This window comes from Peromyscus maniculatus, chromosome 1 (genome assembly GCF_049852395.1).
Source record: "Peromyscus maniculatus bairdii isolate BWxNUB_F1_BW_parent chromosome 1, HU_Pman_BW_mat_3.1, whole genome shotgun sequence".
Classification (NCBI taxonomy): domain Eukaryota; kingdom Metazoa; phylum Chordata; class Mammalia; order Rodentia; family Cricetidae; genus Peromyscus; species Peromyscus maniculatus.
The window spans coordinates 37863659-37880610 of NC_134852.1; the positions used below are offsets into that span (position 1 = coordinate 37863659).

General features: G+C 53.4%; 2 protein-coding genes across 2 annotated transcripts; both read right to left on the reverse strand.

Annotated features, from left to right (window-relative positions):
* Positions 1 to 166: 166 nt before the first annotated feature.
* On the reverse strand, positions 167 to 4166 carry LOC102922717 (kallikrein-1). Its single transcript, XM_006986174.4, has 5 exons — positions 4021 to 4166; positions 1993 to 2152; positions 924 to 1210; positions 682 to 818; positions 167 to 367 (listed from the first exon to the last, which is right to left on the reverse strand). Exons 1-5 carry the CDS (start codon positions 4064 to 4066, stop codon positions 209 to 211), a joined length of 789 nt encoding a protein of 262 aa, XP_006986236.1. The 5' UTR covers positions 4067 to 4166; the 3' UTR covers positions 167 to 208.
* Positions 4167 to 6302: 2136 nt separating this feature from the next.
* On the reverse strand, positions 6303 to 13327 carry Klk15 (kallikrein related peptidase 15). Its single transcript, XM_006986309.4, has 5 exons — positions 13211 to 13327; positions 9357 to 9507; positions 8451 to 8734; positions 8194 to 8330; positions 6303 to 6766 (listed from the first exon to the last, which is right to left on the reverse strand). The coding sequence occupies exons 1-5, from the start codon at positions 13248 to 13250 to the stop codon at positions 6611 to 6613; spliced, it is 768 nt and encodes a 255-aa protein (XP_006986371.2). The 5' UTR covers positions 13251 to 13327; the 3' UTR covers positions 6303 to 6610.
* Between the last annotated feature and the right edge of the window lie 3625 nt (positions 13328 to 16952).

The following is a 16952-nucleotide window of genomic DNA, read 5'->3' on the forward strand; positions in this document are numbered from 1 at the left end:
TCTTTTGTCTGCACTTGTCTCAGACCCATCCCTGTGGCCACCTGTACATGTACACCTGTCCCTTGCCGCAAACTTGAGATCCACTGGGGAAGTCCTGACCTCAGCTGGTTGGGCCTTGACTTAAACCCGACTCCAGAAGGCCAGAGAATGTCAGAACTCGAGCTCATTTGCTGCATGGTGGGTTTTATTAGGAGCAGGGGACAGTGTGTCACTCAGAGTTTTCCTCCATAACTTCTTTCATCCAGGGAATGAAATCAATAACTTTAGTGTAGATGCCCGGCTTCTTGGGTTCGCCACATGGGGCAGGGCCCCATGACGTGACACCCTGGAGTACACCGTCACATATCAGTGGGCCCCCTGAGTCACCCTGAAAGCAGGAGAGTGGTAGGCATGAGGAAGGGCCTGGCAACTGGGTTCTGCTTTGACAACCTGAGACTGACTCCAGCTCTTGGGGGTCCTGCTCTTGCAGGGACATGAGGTTAGAGTGGGGGGCGGACAGGAAGTTGCTGAAGTCAAGTCAAAGTGAAGTAGTGCCAGCTCCAGGACTCCCCCCTCCCGGAGCTCATCACTTCCGTAGGGAAGGGTGAGAAGCACCTGCCTGGCTGGGCGTTGGAGTGGGAATCAAGACTCCGAGGTCCCTCTGTCAGCCCTTCCCCACATTGCAGGGAGGAGCCCACTCACCACACAAGTGTCTTTTCCTCCTTCCATGTCTCCTGCACACAGCATGGAGTCTGTCACCAGATAGATGTGGGCTTCGGCACAGTTCTCATTAGGCAGGAGCTCGAGGTCCACGCATTGGAGGTCATCCGGGTATTCGACTGTGGGTCAGGGGCAAGAGGGTGGTGAGCAGAGCCTAGCCCTGTTCTCTTCTCCTTCAGACCCAGGTGTCCCTCTCCAGGCTGTGTGGTTTGGCCCAGACTTACAATTGATGGGTTCAGTGCTGCCCCAGCCTGAGGCAAGGCAGGTGCTCCCCAGCGTGGGTTCCTCGGAGGGCAGGCTGATGACCTTCACAGAATCGGTGATTTCAGCGGGCTGGGCCAGGCGAAGCAGCATCAGGTCATTGCTGAAGTCTTTCTCCTGGTTTTGGGTGGTGTTCTTCAGGAGGTCCAGGTTGAAGTCAGGGTGAAGGAAGCTTTTACTGACAAACCGGTGTTGAGCTGAGGCTTCATCCTCAAAGAGGTTGTTGCGGCCCAGCCAAACCTGGTACTCGCTGGGGCAGGGAGAGGGATGGAGGAATGAGAGGAGAGAGGCAGGGAGAGTGGGCAGAGTGCAGGGGAGGGAGGGAAAGGGAGAGGGAAGGAGGGGGGAGGAAAGAGAGACGGACGGACGGACAGACAGAACACAGGGGGAGGGGGCAGGGAGAAGGGAGGAGTGAGAGCTGCTCAGCTGCTGTGCGGCTGGGCTGAGCTTCCCCAGAAGGCAGGCCTGGCCCACAGCCCAAGGCCCGAGTCCTCCACCCCAGCACCCTGCCCTCCCTCTGTACGCAGTTGCCCTTATCCAGCTCCAGCTCAGACCAGACCTTCTCTGTGTGTCCTCAGAGTGGACAGAAGGCCCTGAGGGCCGAGCTGGTCTGGGGAGAGGGAGGACTTCCCTCACGTCTATATTCAGGGACGTCGCTGCTTATCCTCAGGGAGCCCCTTAGGCTTGTTCCCCAGTAGGGTCAGTAGTGATGGAGAAGGACAAGTGAGACCCAGACCCAGAGAGGGCTAGGCAGAGCCCCGGAGGGGGAGATGTATAGCAACAGATGGCCCCAGAGACATTCAGCTGTGAATACAGACAAGAAACACATGGACGATAAGACAGAAAAGAAAGAAACGGAATCAAACACAAGCCTGGAGGGGGCATAGAGAGAGCCAGGAGGTCATGGACAGAGGGGCCTAGCTCTGCCTTGCCTCTTTCCTCTCAACCTTCAGCCCATCCCATCCTCCTGCCCTTCGGCACCCCAGCTTGGCCTGGCTTCCACCCTGCTTCCTTGTCCCCAGCCCTGCTCACTCATTGTAGCAGTGGGCGGCCGTGAGCACCCAGCTGGGGTCCACCAGAATGCCCCCGCATTGGAAAGCGGTGTAGTGGTACACAGCCGCCTGCCAGGGCTGGGAGTTCTTCTCACAGTTAGATCCTCCGATGATCCGAGATTGCATGGGAGGCGCAGCACCTGCAACACAGCCGGGGGGGGGGGGTTTGGCTCAGAGAGGGAGGTGTGCTGTTGGGGGGGCACAATTGACCAGGCCTGGGATCACCGGCCAGGTGACCTGGGGGAAGGGACCCATAGGTGGCTGGCCCCGGATAGGGAGATCTCGGCTGCTCTGGGGATAGAAATAGCCTAGCTCCTGGCGTCTGGAGCAAGAATCAGGCATGGTGTCAGGTCACTTAGAACTTTGGGCTAAGGGCTGGCAGGGCAATGTTGCGAGAGAGAGAGAGATAGATAGATAGATAGATAGATAGATAGATAGATAGAGAGAGAGAGAGAGAGAGAGAGAGAGAGAGAGAGAGAGAGGTGGGATTCTAGAGGCCAGTGGTTCTTAGTCCAATGAGAGTGGAATCAGAGGTCAAGAAGGTTTGGTATTTACAGTCTCCAAGGCTTGAGAAGTCAGGGCCTATGAGAGTGGAGGCTCCCAGGAAAGGGAGCCCAAGATGATTTGGGGGTTCCTGGATTGGACAGGAAGTGGCCAGCTGGGCTGGGGGAGAATGAGGGGGTTCCCAGGTCGAAGGGTAGGGTTAAGGCTAGGGGTGGGCTCCTGTTAGGGTTGCGGTGGGGATGGTATCTGAGAGGGGTGGAACTCCCTGAGAACAGAGTTTGGGGTGGGTCAGAGAGTGAGAGAAGGAAATGCTGGGCCATGTGGGGAGGGCTCTGCTTCTCGTGGGGTGGGGCTAGTGGTCTGGGGACACTGGAGAGGTTCAGAGGCAGCCTTGGGACAGGAGTGGAGGGGAGGACCCACTTGCTATGGGGTACTAGGTTCAGGTATTGGGTGGGGTCTTTGGGAAGTCCTGGGCAGAGTGGAAACCGGATCTGTGCAGTGGGACTCAGTCGGGAGGGAACAGGAGCCGGTGAGGAGCAAGAAGTCAATCAGGAGCCTGTGGTTGGGGGTGGGGGGCATGCGTGGGAGGGAAGATCAGTATTTAGGAACATGGTATTTAGGAACAGAGGAAAGGGAGCCCAGGCATGGTGGGTGGCTCTTATCTGTAATCTCAGCACACAGAAGGCTGAGGCAGAGGATTGCCATGGGCTTGAGGCAAGCCTGGGCTACATAATGAGACCCTGTTTCACAAGTTATTCCCGAGAGTTGGGGAATTGGCTTGGTTGCTACAGTATTGGCCACGCAAGCATTAGGACCTGAGCTCTGAAACCCCAGAGCTGGGGAGGTGGGAACAGCAGGATCCCCCAGGCTTGCTGGCCAGCCAACCTAGCTAAGAGGGGAGCACTTCATTCAGTGAGAGACCCCGCCTCAAAAATAAGGTGGTAAGGTGGAGGAAGACACTCGGCATCCATCGCTGGCTTTCACCACCGACTCCTCCTCCCAAAACAGATCCCACAAACAAACAAACAAACCCAGTGAGAAGGGACATGGGCAGATCCCCCAAACCAGCTAAGTGTCACAAGCTAAGACTGTTGGTAAAAACTGAGGCACTTGAGAGGATGGGAGACCAGCTGTCAGCTGGAGGACACAGCTGGAGGCTGGCAGCTGCTGGACAGCCCAAGTTAGCCCCTAACTCAGGAGTTGGACTATCGGGCTCTAGAAAAACAGCAAACTGGAGGGGCAACCAAGATCCCAAGGGCTGCAAGGGGCTAAGTTCCTTTGGAAAGACCCAGAGATGATCAGGTGGCTAGGGAGGAAGAGAAAGTTCTGGAAAGTGTGAAGGAACAGGGCCTGATATGGGACTGAGGACTGTAAGCATGCAGGGGCGGGGAGGGGGGAGGTGCGGGCCTGCTGGGGTGAGGGGAAAGGGGAAAGGGATTTCCAGGGCTAAAGGCAGCATGAGAGTCAGGGCTCTGGCCCCTCCCGCTTCCCATCACTGTCTCACCAGTCCCTCCCAGGGCCAGGGCCAGGAACAGGATCAGGAACCACATGGTAACAGCGGTCCAGGAGCAGCAGACGGTGAGCTTGGAGCTGAGGAACCTCCTCAGGGAGCCTTTAAAAACCCTTATTCTCCCCCCCCCCCAGCCCCGCCCCTGCCCTGTTGGCACCCAGATGCTGGCCAAGGCCCTGCCCTTGCTGACGGAGGTGGACTCCCCACTCACCCCCACAGCTGTGGGAGGGAGGGACCTGTGGCACCTGCTGTCTTGCAGGCTCTAGGTCACCCTGGACGCCTTCCCGGGCTGAGACTGGGTGGGACAGGGCCTGCCGCTCCTGGAGCTGTGCGCGATCTGGGGGCCATAGCCAGAATAGCAAGGTCGGGTGGTGGTGATGAAGGGTGCAATAGGAGGGTGGGGGAGCAGGGGGCCCCCACCACACAGCTCTAAGGAAGGTCCTGTGCCTCAGGGCCCAGCATGCCCTCAGAAACCAGCAGTTAAAACAAATTCCTGGTACAGTGGTAGCCGGGGGCCCCAAGCCCCTCGCAAGCACAGATCCTGATTTTGAGAATGTTAGAATTCTTACCTTCTTAGACTTGGAATCTAGATCACTGATTTTAGTGCTCTTGTTAGAAGTTTGGGAGCAGGCATGGTGGTGTACACTTTTAATCCTAGTACTTGGGAGGCAGAGGCAGGTGGACCCCTGTGAGTTCGAGGCCAGCCTGGTCTACAGAGTGAGTTCCAGGACAGCCAGGGCTACATAGAGAGCTGTTTCAAAAACAAATCAATAAAATAAAATAAAAATAATGGAAGTTAGACTGCACATTACTATATCTGATCACTCTTTGATCCAAGAATATGAGAATTCAGGTTATCCCAGGGGAGTGTCACCCACCCCAACTGTGTTGGGGTCTCAATGACCTTTCTATTCCTTGTTTCCTAGATAAAGGTACTCAAAGTCATGTCCTCAAAGTCCCAAAGATTTGAACTAACGACCTTCCCCAGTCAAGATTATCACCATAGAGTCTGGGAAGTGGAGGCAGGAGGAGGATCAGGAGTTTAAGGTAGCTCAGCTACAGAGCTAGTTCTAGGTCAGTCTGAGCTTTGTGAGACCCTGACTTCCAAAAGAAGTGTGTGTGGGAGTTGGTCGGAACTGGGAACGTAGGCCAGTTGGTGGGGTGATTGCCTAGCATGCATGAGGCCCTGGGTTCGAGCCACAGTGCTGTGTAAAACCAGGTCTGGTGGTGCATGCCTGTAAAACCAGCGTGTGGGGTATGGAGGCAGGAGGACCAGAAGTTCAAGGTCATCCTCGGCTAACATGAGCAGTAAATAAATAAATGAAAATATTCTGAGGCTGGCGTGATGGCTCAGTGGATAAGATGTTCACTACCAAGCCCGACAGCTTTTGAATTCAACCCCAATGGTGGGAGAAGAAAGCCAGCTCTTAGAATATGTTCTCTGATCTCTGAACACCCATGAATAAATATGTGAAATAAAAATAATATCATCAGAAGTTGCAACGACAACCCCTCACTCAATCTAAGAATCTATCAGTTTCAATGACCAAGAGCAAGGGCTTCAACATTCAGTGACCCCAAGAACCACATTTTGGGGGTCTCTGAAAAGAATCAGAAACTGGACTCCTATAGCCTTGATGGTAAAGCCAGAGTTTTCAAACGTGAGACCTGGATACAGTCAGCAAGGCAGCTCACGAGCCTGTACTGTATGTCATCAGTGTGGCCAAGGAAAAGAGAATGCTGGCCTCATTGTCTTGGTCGCCAGGAAGCCTAGAACTAATGGTGACTCTTGGAAATCTAGTGTGTATTGGGTTCTCTCACTGGGATGTACAGTTCATGAGTGTGGACAAAGTGGCAGACACTGTTCTGATCCATTAAGATGAATGACTCATTTAATATTTGCAGACACCCTAGGAGACAAGTGTTATGGTGATCCATTTCACAGATGGTAAAACCAAGAATGAGTGGGGTCAGGCCCCTGATCCAACATTCATATCTGATCTAAATGAGCAAAGTCATACCTGAAACCATGTTCCCTAGCCCAGGGAAAGGGACCCTAGGTGACAGGGAATAGTAGATTTTGTATCCTAGTCCCTCACCCATTTCCCATCATACCCTAAAGAAAGAAAGTCACATCCCTACAGAGAAAGTTGGATCAACACTATCTCCCTTCCTTCCTTCCTTCCTTCCTTCCTTCCTTCCTTCCTTCCTTCCTTCCTTCCTTCCTTCCTTCCTTCCTTCCTTCCTTCTTTCTTTCTTTCTTTCATTCTTTTTTTCTTTTTCTTTTTCCCGAGTCAGGATTTCTCTGTGTAGCTCTGGCTATCCTGGAACTCACGTTTTAGACCAAGCTGGCCTTAAGCTCAGAGATCTGCCTGCTTCTGCCGCGAGAGTGTTGGGGAAACACTGTTTTCTTGGTGTTAGGCAGGTGACCTCGGGAGGGGTGGGGCCCTGGCTAGCAGTGTATGTCAATGGGAAGGAGGACTCAGCTCTGTCTCCGGTAGGAATGGGGCTGCTGGCCGGCTATGGGGAATTCTTGGTCAGGGTCCCAGGTGGTTAGTGAGGGACCTAGGTGGTGCACCAACAGTCAGTTTCTTGTTTTCATGTTTTCCCGGATCCACTCCGTGTAGCTGCAGACTTTGGTGTAGACGCCAGGCTTGGTGGTAGTATCGCAGGGGACATCACCCCAGGATACGATGCCCTGCACGGCACCGCTACAGACCAAGGGTCCTCCAGAGTCACCCTGTGGGGAAAAAGGAGGTTTTCCTCAGTGTTTCATTCCATGTAGAGAGAGGATGAACACCTCACCCTCTTGCCTCAACCTCCCAAGTGCTGGGATGACAGGTGTGCACTGCCATGTCGGGTACCCATGGTGCTGGAGGTGGAAGCCAGGCCTTGTGCATGCTATGACGTTACCAACCGAGTTACAACCCCACCCCACTGTCAACCTTGTTCTAACTAACCACTATTCTTCATCTCAGTGAAACCCCAAACCAACCTCACCCTGGGAAACTCCAGTATCACCCCAAACCAATCTAAGCCTACTCTGATTCAACACAACCCAAGAGAGCTCACCTCCCCCGCCCCCGCCGAGTTCAGCTCTGTCTCATATCCCCAGCCCTACAGCACTAAGTTCAAGTCAGATTCCATCCAATCCACACACCTTCCCCATTCAACATCAAACTAGACCTGTGCTCACCAAACAACCCAATCCCGATCTTTACAGCTTCTCCACCCTCCCCCAAACCCATGCCATCCCCTGCCAACCACAACATGCTTCCCGTCCTGAGTCAAACCAAGCTCATTCCCCTTCTTAGCTTCCCAGACCATTTCCAATCTCACTATGATTCTAACTGCTCCTGGAAATCTATCCCATACCTGAACTTAACATTTTCTCTGGCCCAAAGCAAAGAAAATTCTAACAATATCCTACTTGTTCTATTCTGTCTTAATTAGCTTCTAACTTGACACAGCTTAGAATCATCTGAGGAGTCTCAATTGAGAGGTTGCCCAGAGCATGTCTGTGGGAAGTTGTCTTCACTGTTGTTCAGTACGGGAGGATCCAGCTCACTGTGAGTGGCACCATCCCCTTAGGGAAAGGGCCTTGGTTGTATAAGAAATAGAGCTGAGGACATGGAGAGATGGCTCAGCAGTTAAGATCGCTGGCTGCTCTTGCATAGGACCTAGCTTTGATTCCCAGCACCCACAAGGCAGTTCACAATTGTCTGTAATTTTAATCCCAAGGCCCTCTTCTGGTCTCCATGTGCACCACACACATGTGGTGCACAGATATACATGCAGGCAAAACACTCATACACATAAAAAAAGAAAGGAAGGAAGGAAGGGAAAAGAAAGGAAGGAAGGAAGGAAGGAAGGAAGGAAGGAAGGAAGGAAGGAAGGAAGGAAGGAAGGAAGAAAGAGAAAGCCAGCTCAACAGGAGCAGGTGGGCAAGCCAGTAAGCAGCATTCTTCTGTGGTTTCTGCTTCAGGCTCACACTTGAGTTCCCGCCCTGCCTTTCCTCAGTGATGGACTGTGAGCTTGAGAGCTGAATAAACTCTTTCCCCCCAAGTTGCTTTTGGTCCGAGTATTTTATCACAGCAACAGAAAAGCAAGCTAGGATACATCCATCTTATTCCCCACGTTCACCCAAAGTCCCCCCTTGGCTCTGACCTCACAGGAGTCCGTGCCGCCGCCCTCTACACCAGCACACACCATGGTGGGCAACACTCGACCAGGGTAGTCCTTGTTGCAAGATGCCTCGGAGATAATGCTGATGTTGGCACAATGCAATGCATCCGGGAGTCTCACTGAGGAGGACAGATGGCTTTGAATATGTTCACTCCCTTTGGTCCCTGTGCCCTCCACCCAAGAGCCCCGGAGGACAGCGTTGCTGGAATTCCTAGATCCAGCGCCATCCTTCCACGCACCTTGTGACTTGCGGCTCCCTGTGGCTCCAGGCTTGTTGTCTGATAGCAGGCCCCAGCCTGACACCACACAGCCCTCGCCGGCAAAGGGGCAACGCGTGGGCAGAGGCACAGGGCGCACCTGAGATGAGAGCCGGACAGGCTGGAGAAGCCGCAACAACATAATGTCGTGCAGGTGGGTGCGAGCCTCGTAGCCGGGATGTGGGATGATGTGAGAAACGGCTCGCACTTGCTCTGGACCATCACGCTTGCGAAGGTTGTGTTCGCCAAGGCGCACTCGCATGAAACTGGGCGGGTGAGTCGTTACCCGAAAGGAGCAGACAAAGGGGTCAAAGAGTCGACAACCTGCCATTTTCTGACCCGTTGAGAACCTTAAAAATCTCATTTCCTTTTCTCAGGTCCTTCAAACCAGTGGTTCCAGCCATGGCCCTGGAGTTGCAGGGTGTGGTGGCACATGTCTTTAACCCCAACAGTTGGGAGGCAGAGGCAGGTGAATTTTTCTAAGTTTTGAACCAGCCTGGGCTACACAGTGAGACTTTCTCAAAAAAACGAGCAGATAAACAAAGCCAGGAGTCCCAAGTCAGGTACACACGTGGAACTCGGTCCCAGGTTTGGCGCCTTTCCTTCTTCAGAATAGAAATTCTCACCCACTAGACCCCTCTCGCAGCAGGGGCCCAAAAGATGGGACGTTTGCAGCCTCCTCCTTTCCCCTTTAGGAATCTACGGTGGCAGAATCCACACCCCTTCTCACCCAGGGCCTGAGCCTCCAGCCTCCCAGTCCTCAGAAACCAAGACTTGCGTTACTTCCCCACGTTACTTCCCCACGTACCCAACAGTCCATGTACCGCAAACCCAGCCGTCCCCAGTCACAGCCACACCCCGCAGGACCCGCATCCCCTGCCTTTGTACCGGGTTTGGCAGTGGGCAGCAGTCAACACCCAGCGTGGGGAGATTAGGAAAGCGCCACAGTTGAAACGGCCACGCTCGTAGAGGGCCACTTGCCACGGCTGCGAATGAGGCGCACACTCCTCGCCTTTCAGCACCTTGTCACCATCCTGAGCTGCGGGAGACATGGGCGGATCTCTCCGTGAGCCCCGCCTTTTTCAGCATCCCTATCCGGCGCCCCCCCTTACCCTATTTTCTCTATAGGTTTCACCCAGGCCCTCCCTTTGTTCGTTAAGAAACCACTTCTTTAAGAGAGAGAGAGAGAGAGAGAGAGAGAGAGAGAGAGAGAGAGAGAGAGAGAGAGAGAGAGAGAGAGAGAGAGAGAAGAAAAGTACTCCCGAGGCAGGGGCAGATGGATCTCCGAGTTCGAGGCCAGCCTGCTCTACAGAGTGAATTCCAGAGCAACCAGGGCTACACAGAGAACCTCTGTCTCAAAAAGAAAATAAGAAAGAAAGAAAGAAAGAAAGAAAGAAAGAAAGAAAGAAAGAAAGAAAGAAAGAAAGAAAGAAAGAAAGAAAGAAAGAAGGAAAGGAAGGATGGAAATATATCTATGCTTAGGGCTGAGGAGAGCCCCTTGGGTAAAGTGTTTGCTGCATGAGGAACTGAGTTTGGACACCCACATAAAAAGCCAGGTGTGGTCCCACATGCCTGTAACCCCAGGGCTGGGGTTGGGGGAGGGGAGAGAGGTTGATCCCAGGGCTTGATGATTAGTTTGTGAGAGACTCTGTCTCAAAGAAAAGAAGAGAAAGACAAGATGGAGGGCCGGAGAGATGGCTCGGTAGTTAAGAGCTCATACTGCTCTCGCAGAGGACCTGGGTTCAGATCTTAGCACCAACACGGTGGCTCACAGCTAACTAACTCTAGATCCTCTCTCTCTCTCTCTCTCTCTCACACACACACACACACACACACACACACGCACACGCACACGCACACATGCACATGCACACTTGTTTGCACACGCACACACACACACTTGTCTTGGAGCCGTGTGTTCCAGTTGTGACGGTTGCTGCCTGTACTTGCCATGAGGCGTTGACTCCTGTGTTTGCATGTCTGTGCATGCATGGCTGCACACACGTGCATGTGGGCCAGAGGACAGTCTCCAGTGTCTTTCTTCAGGCATGAACGCCTTGATTACTGAGACTGGATTACTCTCACTGAACCTGGGGCTCCCTGACTTTGCCAGGCCTGCTGGCCAGTGAGCCCCAGGAGCCCACTGATCTCCCCCCACCCCCTCCAGTGCCGCCTTACACACACGGCTGTGACACAGGTTCTAGGGGCAGACTCGGGTCCTCAAGGAAGCAGCTTACTGACCGAGCCCTCTCCCCAGGCAGACGCTGATCTCTTGGTGCTTGCTCTTCTCAGCTGTAAAACTGTGGGGATGGCCATGAAGGTAAGCGGGGTCTATGGGTGCCTTTGTGTGTGCCCGTGTATGAATTGTACCTGGTACATTGTAACTCCTTGCAACACAATTGATTTATTTCTTGGGTGTTTTGAGGCAGGGTCTCACTCTGTTGCACAGCCTGGCTTGAAACTTACAATGTAACCAGGCTGGTCTGAACTCATGGCAGCCTTCTCTCTTAAGTCTTCAGGTTCTGGGATTATAGTCATGTGCATTTGTTACTTTAAACGAAGGACACCCATTTATTTACAGGGGTGTCCATGTGGATGTTCAGGTTGGTGACGCAGGTAAGGCCAAAGCATGGCAGACATCTGCACAGACCTAGTTACAACAGCTAACAGCAAAACTACAGTTTAAAGGCTGGGACATGACTCAGTTGGTAAATCCTTGCCTTGGGAGCCCAAGGACCCATGTTTAATCCTTAGCATCGAGGTAAAAAGTCAGGCATGGTGGTGCGTGCTTATTACTCCAGTGCCTGAAGTCAGCTGGATCCTGGAGCTCTCTGGCCGGCCAGCATGGCCTAATCAGTGAGCATTTGGCCATTGACAAAGTCTGTGTAAAAAACCAAGGTGGGACTGGAGACAAAACACTCCTACACATAAAATAATGAAATAAAACAAGGCAGAATTGCCTGAGGAGTGAGCTGATACTGACCTGGGCATCCACATGCATGTGTACACAATGTAAAGATGTGCTTTACACACAAGCCATTCTGTAGCACTCAGAGACCCAGATACCCATCTACATGATGAATACTCAGACATGAACAGTGCCCACTAACCTAGACCACATTCAGAGCCGCCAGATACAGAGCTGAGATTTCAAGGTCAAAGATACTAGCAGGAGAGACAGAGAAAATAGGATCTCTAATGTTTAAGGTCACTCTTGGAAAGGGGGGACCTGGCTCATGCTTCTGGACACACACACACACACACACACACACACGCACGCACGCACGCACGCACGCACGCACGCACGCACGCACGCACACACACACACACACACACACACACACACCCAAAGTGGGGAGAGAGAGAGAGAGAGGGAGGATGGCATCACATGTAATGACATAATTGGGACATTCGAGGCCACAGTTCCTTATACTGAATGATGTGGTTGTCCCACTCCTCCAAGGTCAAGACCATGACAGACACCCAACTCCTGGGCTGTGTGACAACCAAGCCAATGTCCACACTCTGCCCTCTGTCCTCCAAGGTCAGGAACAGGGCCAAAGGGAATGCGGATGTGGCAGAAGAGGGGCTTAACAGAGGAAGGGTGAGGTCACCCTGCCGAGGAGGGCACCGGCTGAACAGCTGGGCATCGGGCTGCACCTGGCCAGTCCCAGCTGGAGGAGGGCGGAGGCCCCAGCTGGGTGCAGCAACAGCAGGCAGAGCACAGGGAGAGCCCAAGGGGAAGCTGGCCTGCCATGGGGGAGGGCTGAGAGCCCCGGGCAGAGGTCAGGTGGGGAGCAGGGGATCGTTAACGGACACCCCCTCCCATTTCTCCAGGGCAGGAAGCATCAGGTTACACTGGAAATTCCCACAAGAAGTGGCAGAGGTTGGTCTGGAGTTGGCCTGTCACCCGGAGTGACCTTGGTTTAGTGGTCATCCCTGCTTTCCACCTGGCAAACGAGGGCAAGGGTGGCTCATCTCCTTCCACCATGTGGGTCCTGAACTCAACCACTCACGCTTGACGGCATTACCGTCTGCACCACCTCACCAGTCTCGAGCTTATTTGGGGGGACAGGTTTTCTCACTGAACGTAGAGCTTACAGATTGGCTGGACTGGACGGCAGTAAGCCCAGAGACCCCCATCTCCTCCTCCCAGCTCTGGGATTTTGCAGGCTTTTCACGAGGGGACTGGGGATCTCCCCAAGCCCTCTACCTCACGTGGTCATTATGTGCAAATGCTATGTGCCCTGCCGGGAGTGTCCAAACTGTTCCATAATACTCACACACCTCATGGAGCACCACGTTGAATTTTTATGGAGGACAGTTGCCTCCATCCCATGGCTGGGAAACCTGAGTTGCAGGGTTGAGGAATGGGCGGCCACGGGATTCAAACCTAGATCCTATGCTCTTGGTGTCTCAACCAGCCTGATTGCTTGTCCTGTACATCACCTACATGATGTGATTAGGACTTCACAGTGACTGTCACAGGTAGGAAGCACTTGAGGCCCAGAGAGGTCAAAGGGTCTCCCCAAGGCTACACAGTAGTAAGGAATGGTCTTGGAACTCAGGTTCAAGGAACTGAGGATTCAGGGACATTTGGCAGGTGGCTCAGGTGGGGTCCAGATAGGATCATAAAGGGGTCTCTGGGTGAAGTATGGGCTAGCAGGTCCCATGTTCCAGACACTCTGGGAAAAGGGGCACCCCATTTCATCAGACCAGTACCCAACTTTGGTGTCCCTCACCTGCAGACACCAGCAAGATGAAAGCAAGGAGAAGCCACATTGTGGAGGAGGGTCCTGGGCTTGGAGATCTGGTGGCGGGGAGGATGACAAAAATTGGGGTGAGGCTGGATCCGTCTGTCCCTGTCACCATCCCTGCAGACAGAAATGCATCCCTGTATATGACACACTTTCTTCTGTATATCCCAGGTTTACCTCAAACTCGTGGTCCTCCGGCCTCAGCCTCTTAACTGCTGAGATGGCAGGGGCAGGGCACTATGCTAGACTAAGAAACCTACCTCTACTGCCCTGCCTTCCATCTCCCGCAGCCTCCACCCACGCTCCTTCCTGGTTCCTATCTCTGAAGGGTCCTCTGTTCCTTTCAGCACTGGCAGACCCCAGCATCGTTCTATAGCACCCTGGGTCTCTCTCATCCCCATGGCCCCGGAGCAGGACTCCATCCAGGTTCCCATGGGGACTCTTGGGTCCCCTTAAGTCTAGTATTCCTGTAGTCTGTCCTGTACACAAAGCCCCAGAGAGCTAAGCTCCCCTCCTCCCTGCCTCCTTCTTCCTCTCCTCTCTCCTTCCCCTTGGATACCAGAGCCTGACCTACGCTGACTAGCTGCACTGAGCCATGCCTCTTGACCCTCACTGGTGGATTCTAGGAATGCACATCACTAAGCCACATCCCCACCTCCTTTTTTCACTATTCATTTTGAGACAGGGTCTCACTAAGTTTCCTATGCTGGTCTTGAACTCTCCACTCTCATGTCTTAGCCTCTGAAGTGCTGAATGACAGGTATTCACTACCACACCTGGCTTCCACAGGGTCTTTCCACACAAGAGCTGCGGGCTCCTCTCTCCTGGTCTCAGCCTCCCATGGTCTTCTGAGAGCCCCCAAATAAAGCCCCACATTCCCAGCAGTACTTTGAAGGACAGAAATGCCTCCTCCCCTTCCAGCCTGTCCAGCTGGGTTTCTGGGACCTTCCTAGGTACAGGCAGTGCGGGACTTTGGTTCTGCAGTTTTACACCCTGACTTTGCTCAGCTTATTCCCCCTGGACCTTCTCTGACCCCTCCCCCGACCCTCTGTGGTGTCTCCTCATCAGACTGAGAACTCCTTTGGAGCAGACCCCACCTGACTGGCCCTGGGTCCCCAGGGCCCACCCAGTGTTAGGATCTGGCCAGTAGAGAGACCTCAGGAAGTTTGGGGGAGCGAATTCAAGTCCTTTCCATCTTCCATCTTGCTACTTACTCTGGCAGCCCAGCCTGACTCTTCTAAGACACTGTTAGGCAGAGGGGTGTCATTAAGATCCTGTGGCGTCCACCCCGTCCCTGCATGGTAGCACTGACTGCAGAGACTGAGACTTGCCTGCTCCCACTCCTCATCCTCGAGGAAGATGGAGTTCAGGTCAGACTTTCCTGTCCCCAGCTCTGTTCAGCCTGGGACCTGGCACTGGGTCCTCAGGGAGGTTGTTCTGAACTGATTTGACCCGTGATAACTGCTGACCATGTCCTTGGCTCCATGACAAGTGTTCTCAGGGACGTCCTCCCAAGTCACCCCATCCCTTCCTCCCCCTTCAGCTCAGGTTCTTTCTAGAAGCTTCGAGACATTTTCTTGGTTCAGATTCAACTTGAAGCTACAGAAAAAGGACACAGAAGACCCAATGCCCTTGACAACTGGCCCTCCAGGGCAGTCTGTGCCTCCTGGAGCCCAAGGCACTTTCAGGGTCCCCTCTCCACCCCCACCCACTTTCCCAAGCTCTTTCTCAAAGATCTCACCCCCTCCAGGTCCTCCAGTGACATCCAGAGCAGCTGGGATGCCAGAAGGGGAGCAGATGCCCGAAAGCCTGCATTTATAAGCTCCTGGGCCGGCCTGGGTCTGGGGTGGGGTTGGGCAGAGCAGAGTGAGAGGCAGTGGAGGGTCAGGTTTACAGGCTGGACGCCCTGGTGCCAGGTGCGATGCCAGACCAGGTCGGTCTAATGAGCGTTTATTAGTCTGAAGCCATTGTCTGAGTCTGTGAGGAGGAATTCCACCCAGGGGCAGTTCCTCAAGGGAGGGGACAAGAGGACAAGCACAGAACTGTGAAATGCAGGCCTGGGATTCTGGGTGTGGGGTGGAAGCTGGGTTCTAAAGTCATGCTGCTTGGGCCTGGGAGAGAGTGTTGAGCTTTGATTCTGTTTTGTTGTTTTGATACAGGGTCTTGCCAAGCAGCTCAGACTGATCTGAGTTTGAACTTGAGATCCTTCTGCCTCAGCCTCCCAAAGGCTGGGACGACAGGTGTATGCCACCATGCCACCTTGGAACTTGGATCTGGGTTCATCTTAGCTTACAGAATGGGGAGGTCTCGAATTTGGTCGTCATGACCTCGAGTCTACAGTGTGAAATTTAATTACTTTTATTTTTAGTCATTGAAATATATTAAATGTGCACACACGTGCGCATGTGCATCAACTGTGGTGTCTTCCTAAGTCATTGTCCACCTTATTTGTTTTTGTTTTTTTGTTATGTGTGTGCTTGCACATGTGAGCTTGGGCACCAGTGCAGATGCCCATGGAGGCCAGGGCCTCAGATTCCCAGGAGGCTGTGTTGGTTGCAACCTGACATGGGTGATGGGAACCAGGCTTAGGTTCTCTAGAAGGGCAGACTATGTTCTCAACTGCTGAGCTCTCTCTCCAGCCCCTCCACCTTGTGTTCTGAGCAGACTCTCTCAGTTGGACTTGCAGCTTCTCGATAGACCTAGGCTGGCTAGGCAGCCAGCTCCCGAGACCCACCTGTGCCCATCTGGATTGCAAGCTCAAGCTAGATTTTACGTAGGTTCTGAGTATTGAACTTGGGTCCCCAGGGTTGCATGACAAGCACTTCATTCACTGAGCCATGTCCCTACCCTAGAGAGTTCACTTTTGAAGGCTGATGTCCCATGCCTGGAGTCATCTGTATCCTGGGCTCGGAACTGTGAATGACTTTTGAGGTCCCAGGCTTGTGCTCCTTATTGTTTCTTTCTTCTGGTGTTGCCTCCATCTCCTCCTCCTCTTGCCCCTGATTCCATCCCTAGTACCACACAAACCGTATAGAATAGTGCACGCCTCCAATCCCAGCCTTTGGGGGCCTGAGGCAGGAGGATCAGGTTCAGGATATGCTTGTCTACACAGTGATCTTTAGGCTAGCCTGGGATACCCAAGGCTTGCTTTCAAACAACAACAGCAGCAAAAACAAAACAAAGAACAGACCTGCATCGAGCCAGGGCCAGCGTCACATGTCTGTATACTACAATCCCAGCCCTTAGGAGGTAGAGACAGGAAGATGGAGGTTTGAGGCAGCCTGGGCTATCCAGCCAAACAAACAAAACGTCTGGACTCAAGACAGCCTGACTTCTGGTTCTGGATTGCTAGTGTTGGCTGTGGAGCATGCGCTCAGTGTTCAGCTAGGCATCGGTGTCTCGGTGCTGGATTCCCAGGTTAATGTGCCACACTCACACTCAGCGTTGTCTAGCCTCACACCGAGACGAGCTTCAGCTGGGCACTTCTGTGGGACCCAGGCTGCCACTCAGTGCTGTCCGCAGACCATCGCGTCCTCTTTGTAGTCCTGTGGGATCCGGAGCTTGGCCTCCAGACTGCATCTGTAGGCTGGAACCATCACAGAGATGGCCCAAGGTTTATGGTATCTGTGGCTCCTGGTGTCTCAAACCCCCAGAGGGACTTGAGCAGTTACCTAACACCTCGATAATGAGAAGGCCCCTCAAGCTGGAGGGACTGAGCTGTGGTCAC